This window comes from Chrysochloris asiatica, unplaced genomic scaffold (assembly GCF_000296735.1).
Source record: "Chrysochloris asiatica unplaced genomic scaffold, ChrAsi1.0 scaffold00034, whole genome shotgun sequence".
In the NCBI taxonomy this organism is placed as follows: Eukaryota; Metazoa; Chordata; class Mammalia; order Afrosoricida; family Chrysochloridae; genus Chrysochloris; species Chrysochloris asiatica.
The window spans coordinates 14,524,685-14,535,247 of record NW_006408552.1 but is presented as its reverse complement, the minus strand read 5'-3'; the positions used below and the strand labels follow the sequence as shown (position 1 = coordinate 14,535,247).

The 10,563-nt window shown below is 44.4% G+C and overlaps 1 protein-coding gene across 1 annotated transcript; it reads right to left on the bottom strand.

Moving 5' to 3' along the window:
• Window positions 1-848: 848 nt before the first annotated feature.
• On the bottom strand, window positions 849-1,826 carry LOC102830685 (putative olfactory receptor 10AC1-like). The gene has a single exon (XM_006859866.1). It carries the CDS (start codon window positions 1,824-1,826, stop codon window positions 849-851), a length of 978 nt encoding a protein of 325 aa, XP_006859928.1.
• Window positions 1,827-10,563: the final 8,737 nt, after the last annotated feature.

Below are 10,563 nucleotides of genomic sequence, written 5' to 3'. Positions count from 1 at the left end.
TTTGAAAATAGCTTAAATTATGTTTACTTTATATATAGTGAAGTGCACAAATCTTAAGTGTGCACTTAAGGAAATTTTGCACATGTGCCCTGGTGACAACTCACCTGGGGGCTCCTCAGGACCAAGACCAGAAGGTTTGCTCCAATAAAGATTAAACCAAATCATACCAAACCTGTTTCCAGCAGGTTGGTTCTGAGGACTACCCCATGGGGTTTCCAAGGTTGTAATCTTTATGGGTGTGGCGCTGCAGGATAATGCACTGGGCGGCAAGGTCAGTTTGGATCGCAAGGTTGGCAGTTCTAACTTACCAGCTGCTCCTCAGAAACCCTTTACAGGGTCGCTATGAGTCAGAACCCACTTGACGGCACTTAACAACAATATCAACAATCTTTATGGAGTAATCTTTATGGAGTCCTGGTGTGGTGCTGCAGGATAATGCACTGAACTGCAAGGTCGGTGGTTCAAACTCACCAGTTGCTCTTTGGAAACCCTTTACAGGGTCAATATGAGTCAGAACTGACTCAGCAGCACTTAACAACAAACAAAAATGACAATAATCTTTATGGGCCCAGACACCCTCATCTTTCTCCCATAGACCTGCAAGTGGGTTTGAACTGCCAAACCACCAAGTCAGAGATTTGAGCCCACCAGCTGCTCCTTGTGAGGAAGATGAGGCTTTCTGTTCCTGCAAAGATTTACAGCCTCAGAAACCCTATACCGGGATAACTATGAGGAGCTGACTCTACAGCACGAAAAGCCATGCCTTGGGGAGCCATCAATGGCCCTATCCTGGTGAGATGTCCATCCGTGGGACATATTTGAGGAGAGACATCATCTGGCGTGTGGCATCAGCTAAGATCGGCTTGGTGGATGGTGACTGGTGTCCTCTGGCAGACCACGCGCTGCAGGGCACCTTGCATGTCGCGGTTCCTCAGCGTATAGATGGCGGGGTAGAGCAAAGGCGTGAGGTTGATGTAGATGAGCGAAACGAGCTTATCATCCTCCACCGAGCGGCTGCCGAGGGGTCTGGCGTACATGGCCGTGGCACAGCCGTAGTGGAGCACAGCTACCGTGAGATGGGACGCGACGGTGTTGAAGGCCTTCCGGCGTCCCGCAGCCCCACCTACGCTCAGGATGACCACCAGCACCCTGGTGTAGGAGAGCAGGATCAGGGCCAGGGGCAGTACCAGTAGCAGCAGGCATGCGGCCAGGAGCACATGCTCCTGCAGCTCCCGGTTCCCACAAGCCAGCACCAGCACTGCCGGGAGGTCGCAGAAGACGTGGTTGACCAGACCGCCGTGGCAGAAGGGCAGCTGGAATATGGCAGTGGTGAGGCCTAAGGCTAGTAACGAACCCCCAACACAGCAGGAGGCCAGCAAGCACCAGCAGAGCCCTGAGGTCATGAGCTGAGGGTAGTAGAGAGGCCGGCAGATGGCCAGGTAGCGATCCAGAGCCATGGAAGCCAGCAGCAGGCACTCAGAGCCCCCCAGAGCCACAAAGAGGCCCATCTGGGCAGCACAGGTGGAGACAGCCACAGCCTGACCCCCAGGAGGCAGAAGGAAACCGGCCAGCATGCGCGGGGTCAGCACCAGGGTGTAGGCCACCTCAACAGCAGACAGCGAGCCCAGGAAGAAGTACATGGGGGTGTGCAGGGCGGGATCCACAATAGCCAGGCCCAAGATAAGCATGTTTCCTGCGAGGGTGGCCAGATACAGAGGCAGGAGCAGGGCGAACAGGAGTACCCGGAGCCCTGGGGACCACCCCGAGAAACCCAGGATGATGAACTCCTGTGGGCTTGTCCAGTTCCAGTTGGACCAATGGCTCATGTTGGCATCTGCAGGACGGGCTGTTGGGGAGGGAGAGAGTGACTAGAAGGGACCATCATGGAGACATTTGTTGTTGTTAAGTGCCACTGAGTTGGTTCCGATCTGGTATTGGGTTTCTGAGGGGCGGCTGGTGAGTTCGAACCACTGCTTTATGGTTCAAACTGATCTTGGAGTCAAGTGCTTATCCTGCAATGCCATATGGAGACAAAGCCCTCCTGAAAAATACAGTTAAACTTGCGAAAGCTGGAACCTATGTAAGGCGAAACCTGTTAGAAAATGAAGTCTAATCTTTCCCTCCAAAATGAACAACAGAAGAGTGTTGAAAAACAAGGCAATTCCGGTGAGTTCCAGCTCTCACAAGTTTCACTGTGTTTTTCTCCTGCCTCTCCAGAGCCCAGGAACTTCATGCCAGTCTTCTTTGTTCCATCCTTTGCTTCCCACATCCCCCACTCCACCACTTTTCCCAATCTAGTATTTTTCAACCCTCATTTTTGCTCCCACAAAGATTTACAGCCTTAGAAGGCTCTATACAGTCTTGTGAGACTGAACCTACTCTAGTAGATGGTACTTAACAGCAACATTTCCATCGTTCAGTACCCTCTAGAAATCCAGGTGTCTTGACCCACTGGTCACTCTTCCTGTGTCCTCCCATCCCCATGTGTTTCCAGGGACCCAGGTGTCATCTTCCTGGCTTTCTACCCATATGCCACTTCTCTGTCATTCTCAGTCCATATCATTCATACCTAAGGATCCAGGCATCCAGACAATGGTGATGAGGATGAGGGAGGGATTGCGATTTCTTCTGGACACACTTTTTATTCAGTGGGCTGCTGCAGAGGGATAGAGACGGTGGGTCCTATAGATAAGGCCTCAGGGGTAAGGGGTTAATTGGTATTCACTTGCTCCCCTAGGAGAACGCTATGCCAACAGATCACTGGTATACCTGGTCTCACCTGTCCTGACTCTTCCTTTTGTTTTTATGGATTTTTTTCCCCCATTTCTTCCCCTCATCTGGCTTCAGATCAATAACACAGTAGTTCCTAGCCTGTCATCTCTCTCTGATCCAGTTATAGGGAAACAACTAGAGATGAAAGGAGTACTGGGGAAGATGGTATGCCCCTCTCCATGGTGAATGCTCACCATATGAGGAACAGCCTTCTTCATCAGTGACAGCACCTACTCCCATGGTTTACAATGTTGACAGTTCTGAAATCAGTCTCCACAACCAATTTCTCACCTTATCTTGTTTTTAGGTGTTGCCGAATTGACTCCAACTCATGATGACCCCATGTGACAGAGTAGAAATGTCCCACAGGATTTCCTAGGCTGTAATATTTACCAGAGAGTCTTGGTGTGGCGCTGTAGTTAACTGGCCTCTCCTCTGAAACCCTGTAGAGGGTCCCTATGAGTCAGAATCGACTCAATGGCACTTAACAATAACAATAATCTCCACCGGATCAGATTACCAAATCTTACTCCCACATAACTACTGTGTGGGTTTGAGTCACCAACCTTTCAGTTAGTGGCCAGGTGCTTGAAAACTGTGCCAGTAGGATCCCTTTCCTCTTAGCTGAAGATCCGTATATCCAACTGGCTCCTGAGCATTTTCACCAACACATCCCACCAACACTTCTGATTTGACCTCTCCCAAACTAAATTCATTACTTCTAATATAACATCTCTCTTCTCCTGTGAATGGAGCTAGCCTACTACCAAAATTAGAAATCACGAAGTCATTGTGGATTCATGGCTTCTCCCATGCCCCCAAGTATACTAGTCACCATGTCCCATCACATACAAATCAGGAGTTCTTGTCCTTTCTCTCAGGACTAGCACCGGCTCTTAAATTTTCATCCCTGAATGATTTTGACAGATCTAAACAGTCCTCTTGCATCCAATCCAACTCCTTCTAATATCTTTTTCATACCACCAAAGAGAATAACTCTTCTAAATTTTAGCTGTCTGTTCTTTGCTTCAATATCCCTTCTTTTCCCCCAACCATCACCACTAATTATTTCCCAAACTTGTCATCAACACAAACAGAAACTCAGTACACCTTCCTTAGAAAAACTTCCCAATCCTTCTTCTACCCAGTCCCTCGTAACCTTTCATCTCCTTTCTGTCTCTGTGTATTTGCCTCTTCTAGATGTTTCATATAAATGGAATCATATAATACTTGTCCTTTTGAATCTGGCTTCTTTAATTTAATATTTCCAATGTTTATCCATATTCTAGAACTTCTTTTCTCTTTATGGCTGAATAATGAAGATGGAGTATGGATGGAGACCACATTTTGTTTATCTGTTGATAGACACTTGGGGTGTTTCTATCTTTTGGTTTTTGTGACTAGTACTGCAATAAACACTCAGGTTGAAGTATTTGTCTGAGTCCTGACTTTCAATTCTCTTTTCAATATACCCTGGAATGGAATTGTTGAGTCATATGGAGTCCTGGTGTGGCACTGTAGGATAAGCTTTGAAACACAAGGTTGGTTTGAACTGTAAGGTTGGTGGTTCAGAACTCACCATCCCCCTCCTTGGAAATTCTATGCAGGGTTGCTATGAGGCAGTACCAACTGGATGGCACTTAACAACAATAACAATGGTAATTCTAGGGGAGTACAGAATGATGGCTCTGTATGATAAACACTGGGCTGTAAACCATAAGGTCGGTGGTTGGAGTCCACCAGCTGCTCCATGGGAGAAAGATGTACAGTCATAGAAACCCTATACTGAATCTACTTGATGACACTTAACAACATGGTAATTCTATGTCAAAAACTTTTTGAGGTGCTAAATAGCTCTTCTTTATCTTTAGAATTAAGTCCAAATTCCTTAGCACAGAATTCAAGTTCCCTCACAATATGATTTCTTTCTACTTTCCCATATATGTCTCATTAGTATTAGTTAGTCTCCATTGCTCTCCTGATAGTCCAGTTGAGTGACTGACTTTCCATTCGTAAATACATCACAGCATTGCACATGCCATCCCCATTTCCTAGAATCACCTTATTATCTGCCTGGGAAAGTTCTATTCATCCTTTAAGATTAAACTCATATGCCATATTCTGGATGAAGACTCTTGGCCTCCAGGTGTTTTTGGTGTCAGCTTCTGCTTCCACAGTTGTTATGGCAACTCCACTAAACTCAGTTTCCTGGAATCAAAGACTGGCGTCACATTTGTCTCTGTTGCTGTGGATTATTGTACCTCAAGGAATGAGTTAGTAAATCTGCATTTATCTCAGATTTGTGTCTCTTCTCAGAATCTCTATTACTGTCCTTAACCTGAATTTCTGATACAGAAACCTCAGATAGGTAAGGACCTCATTACTTTTCTTTCTGACTTATCATCAATTGTCCCAGATCCTATTGTTTTCTCTCCAAAATGACCCTTGACATTACCATCAATCTCAGATGGGATATATATATATATAATCAGTTAACTTTAGGGATGGGTTGCGTCTGCCTCAATACTGTCAGATTCAGATTTATCTCTTCAGTCAGTCAGCAAAGGTTAATTACTTTCACCTTCTTAACTCATTCAACTACCAGATAAATTCTTCTCTTCTTCATAATTATCATCTTTAAAACATTACTTCTTTGAAACCTAATTCAAGTTCACCTTTATCATTACCTACATGGTCCCTTTACTCACTGGAGGCTGGAAATTGAGGCCCTTTTTATAGAACATAGATCAACAATAACTGCATTATGAACCATGAAACCCATCTTCAAGCATCTAGTGTATGCTGGTGAGCTGACTTCAATATATCAGAGTCTAAGTTTCATCACCTGTAAAATGAGAAGGGTGGGTCAGTTGATCTTTAAGGTTTCTTTCTGCTCTGATGTTTTATGGTTCTATCAAAATTTGTTTCTGGGTTTCTGCTTTTATTCCCAGAGTTAAGTTTGTTGTTTTTTTAAAGATATTTTGATGTTTCAAAGTCCGTAGAGAAGTTTGCAGTCATAACTTCCACTTAGAATATGAAGTCAGCAAAGGAGATGCTTAGATAAAGCTTACGCTATTATTGTATTTATTAGCTGCCTTTGAGTCCGTCTCAAGTCATGGTGACCCCACTCACAATGGAATGAAACATTGCCTAGTCCTGCACCATCCCCATGATCAGTTGTGCGTTAGACTCTTGTGATTCATAGAGTTTTATTGGCTGATTGTCAGAAGTGAATTGCCAAGGCTTTTTCCCTAGTCCATGTTACTTTAGAAAATGAAAACTTGCTCAGCATTATAACAACACACAAGCTGCCACTAAGAGGTGGTGACTACACCTCAGTTGCATTGACAGAGAATGAGAGTCTGGGTTTTCTTCATGAAAGGTGAGACTTCTCCAACGGAGCCACCACTGTCCCCAGGTATAATAGGCTGTTGTTGTTAAGTGCTGTTGAGTCGGTTCTGACTCACAGTGACCCTGTACAGTGTTGCGAAAGCAGCTGATGAGTTTCAACCACCGGCCTTTCAGTTCAAACTGACCTTGCAGACCATTGCTTATCCCACAGTGCCACACCAGGACTCCAGGTATATGTTGTTGTTGTGAAGTGCCATTGAGTCGGTTCCGACCCATATAGTGACCCATATAGGGTTTCCAAGGAGTAGCTTGTGAGCTTGAACCACTGACCTTGCAGGTATAGTTGATGTCAATTTACAGATTTTAGAGGGCCAACGGACATATCCAAACAGCTCTTTCTAGCTATATTGGTGGATTTGTGTAAGTACACATTTTTACATGTGTGTGTCAATGTGCAATGCATTCTACCTCATCATCCAACTCTAGGATAGCTTCAGATAGCAGGGAAATTTGGGGACTGGAGTTAGGTTTGGTTTCTAGTCTTGTCTATATCTCAGATATGCTATGTGATGTTGTCCATATTGCAGTTCCTCCTGGGTCTCTGATTCCTCATCAATCCCCCTTGATGAGAGACTCAGGCTCTGTGGGCCCTGAGGACACACCAAGATATAATTTTCCAATCCTTTTTTTCTTTTTTGCTACTCTTGGAGCCCTTAGGGTGCAGTGGAACAAAGAGGGGCTTAGGGTTCACACACACCTGGGTTTAAATCTCAGTTCTTTGACTTACCAGGTGTAAGAGTTTACAGGGAGTTTTCAATCTTTTCTACCAGCAGCAGCATACTCAATCCCAGAGCATTGTGTTAATAGAAATGATGTGTGGCGAGTATCTGTCAGAGCGGTCCCTGCATATAAGAAACATAATCAAATGAAAAATAGTCAAATAGAGAGATAGGCTTAGCCTTCCACTTTGCTTCCTGCTCCCCATCGTTACATTCTACCTCAGCTGGCATATCTGGGTGGCAGATTTATCTGGAGAGAGTACATAATTAAGGGGCTATAGCACAAAGGGATGGATGCATGGTCCTGGGGGGGCAGCGGTATGTGTAAACTGGTATTTCCTTTCCTAGCTGTTCTGATCCCAAGGCCTAGGAGGAATGTCAGTTTCTAGCCCATTCCCTACCCTCAGTTTTTCCTCAACATGCTCCCAGACAACTGCCCAGAGAGACTGATCTTGCCTCCAATTTACCTCTTGACTTAGTTCTCTAGTGCTGCTATCACAGAAATACCATACATGATGACTTGAACAAACGAATTTATTTTCTCACAGTTTAGAAGGCTAGAAGTCTGACTGCCGGCTACCAGTTTAGCGGGTGTCTTTCTCTCTCTGTGTCAGCCCTGGAGGAAGGTCCTTATCTTTTTGGGAGCTTCTGCTTCTAGGCTATCTTCATGTGGCTTGGCATCTCTCTTCCCCCTTTTCTGCTTTCTTAATGTCCTCCTTTTATATTTTATAAGAAATGGACTCAAGACCCACCCTACCTTAATCCTGTCTCATTAACATAATAATGACAAACTATTCCCAAGTGGGATTATGGCCGTAAGTATAGAGGTTAGGATCTACAACATATTTTTGGGGGGAACGTAATTCAATCCATACCATCTTTCTTTTCCAGTACACCCCTTAACCTTGATGGGAATGAGACAAGAGAATCAAAGCAAGTACTGCTGCTGCTCTTTCTGCCATTTAAGTCGAGGCTTAGAGACATTGGTTTGTTCAAGGTCACAAGCTGCTTCTCTCTGAGCTACAATTTGTATACATCCACATGACTGATTTCAAAATCTGTGTTCTAATGTGGTGGGAGCTCTCTCTTCTCTGTATTTCTTTGATCTGTTAGTCTTTCCCCAGACAAATGAGGTGAAAATAGAAAGGGAAAGAGAAACCAATTTAGAGGCACATGTGTAAAGAGGTACAGAAGCAGATGAGCTTCAAAACCAGAGGGGTGCCTGCTAGAGGGCAATGGCAGGTGAATATTGACTGAAGACAAGCATGATATGGGAGAGCACCTCCCAGCTCAAGTGACTGACCAGGCTCTGGGCTACCTCACAGGAAGAGAAGGAGAAAGAAGAAGAAGAAAAATATGAGAGGAAGAGATTGAGAAGGATGAGTAGCAGCAAGAAGATAAAACAGAATAGAGTGAATTTCCCATGTATCAAAGAAAGCTCTCTTCATTCTTCCATGAAATCCAAACATTTCACCAGTGCTCTGGACCTAGGACTGCCTTCCCACAGTGTTTCTTTTCTACTTCCAACGTGCGTTTCTGTTGGTGGTTTCTAGCAGAGGCTTTGGAATCACTCCCTAGCACTCACATCCCACAAGGGGCCAGCTTCTATGGCCTCTTCAGTCACTCCATGGAGAGAAAGACTAGAATGCTTAACATTCATTTAATGGCATTATCCAGGTTCAGGGCTCCCAGGCTCTGAAGTACAGCCCTCTTTAATTCTCAGTTACTTGACTGGCAAAGCCCACTGCCTAACTTCCTATCCTGGAGAGATTATAAGTCCTGGCAGTGACTTCTGGAAGAGGAAGAGATCAAGTTGAGATTGAAAAGAAACTACCTTTGATTCATATATGAAAATACCATGCCTTCTGGTCTCCCCTCATTATCCTTTGCCTCATTGCTTACTCACAAACCACACATGAATATTCCATGAGCACTCATTTCTTGCTGACCTTACACATACGTCTTCAATATCAGAATGTTCTTTCCCCACCTGAAAATATACTCATTTTTCAAGGACCAAAGGAAACATCAACTCTTCTGCAAAGAAAAAACAATAAAGTAGCAGGCAGATTGCAGAGGATTTCATAGGAAATGAAGAGCAGAAGGACTCTACCATATCTTTCTGCTGCTTCTCTGATAGCCCAACTTCTATTCCCAGGGACTATCAATAAAAGAAGAGTTACTTAATAGGTTTCCCAGGACCCACTTAAATGATATGACTTGATCCAAAGCCCCAGAGCCTCATTAGTGGTCTTCTCCTCCCCAACTGTGGTGCCAAAGGAGCATGGTGGTCTCAGAAGAGCACAGGCTAGAAGATTTGGGAAATCTGAATTTAGGTGTCCTGGGAGATTTGGTAACTTCTGGACCAAAGGGACTTGAAAGCACCTCCCTGAAGAGATGAAGAAATTGTCTACTGTAGTAGCTGGGGTAAACGTGAATTAAGGAAATGAGTAGCCCAGAGCAGGTTGGTAGACAACTCTCTGGAGAGAGGAGAGGAAAGTTACTGCTGTCTCGTATTTTTCCAAAGTTTGAACCAAAGGTTGGTGGGGAAACTGACAACCTCAGATGGATTGGGTGGAATATTTGATGGGAGCAGATATTTTCTTTCCTCTTCATCATCATTAGCAGCCAACATCATCCCTGGAAAGGATTAAATATTGCTAACAACAAAATCCACCAAGTCAGATATTTTGCATCTTCATTGCCCATTTACAAGGAGAGTGATATTATAAAATATATGATTTTTTAAAATCCTGCTGTTCTGATTTAATATATGAATTTGATACATTTTAATGTTGCTATCTCCTGGTGTGGCATTGTGGGATAAAGCACTGGACCACAGGTTAGTTTGAACCACAAGGTCAGTAGTTCAAACTCACCAGCTGCTCCTTGGAAACCCTACGCAGGGTTGCTATGAGTTGGAACTGACTCAACAGCACTTAACAACAACAACATATATATGTGGAGTCCTGGTGTGGCATTATAGGATAAATACTGGACTTTTAACTGCAAGATAAGCGGTTCAAACCCACTAGCTACTCCTCAGAAACCATCTACAGGGTTGTGATGAGTCAGAACCAACTTGACAGCACTTAACAACAACAACATGTGTGTGTGTGTGGTACTGTAGGGTAAACACTGGACTACTAGTCACAAGGTTGACAGTTCAAACCTACCAGCCTCTCTGTTGCGGACCGTGTAAGACTGGTCAGAGGTTCAAGGCCCTATAGGCCCGAGTGTAACAAATGAAGCCATTTGGCAGTTAATAGCAGATTGTTTTTCATCAAATTGTTTAGTCATATTTATTTAATTCCAAACATGAGCCCTGGATATCCATAGAGAAATGCAATATTCCCCTAAGTTTCTAAGGTCAAGATTTTCCCCCTAGAACCAAGGCAGTAAAACTTCCTCAGAGGACGAACAAGGACAGGTTTGCTGGGATTAAGCAGGGAGGCTCTGGAGAGGAACTGCCCGGGGTATATTCACTTGGGGTGGAGCGGTAGATTCTGGGAATACGGGATTAAGGACAATGGAGACAACGCCCTTGGACCACCCTGGGTTCAATCAGTTTGATCCAAGTGAAGGTTAAACCCAGTAAGGAAGAAAGGAATATTGGTTTAAGTAAGGTTTACTGGCTTAATTTGCCACTTCTTTCAATGCA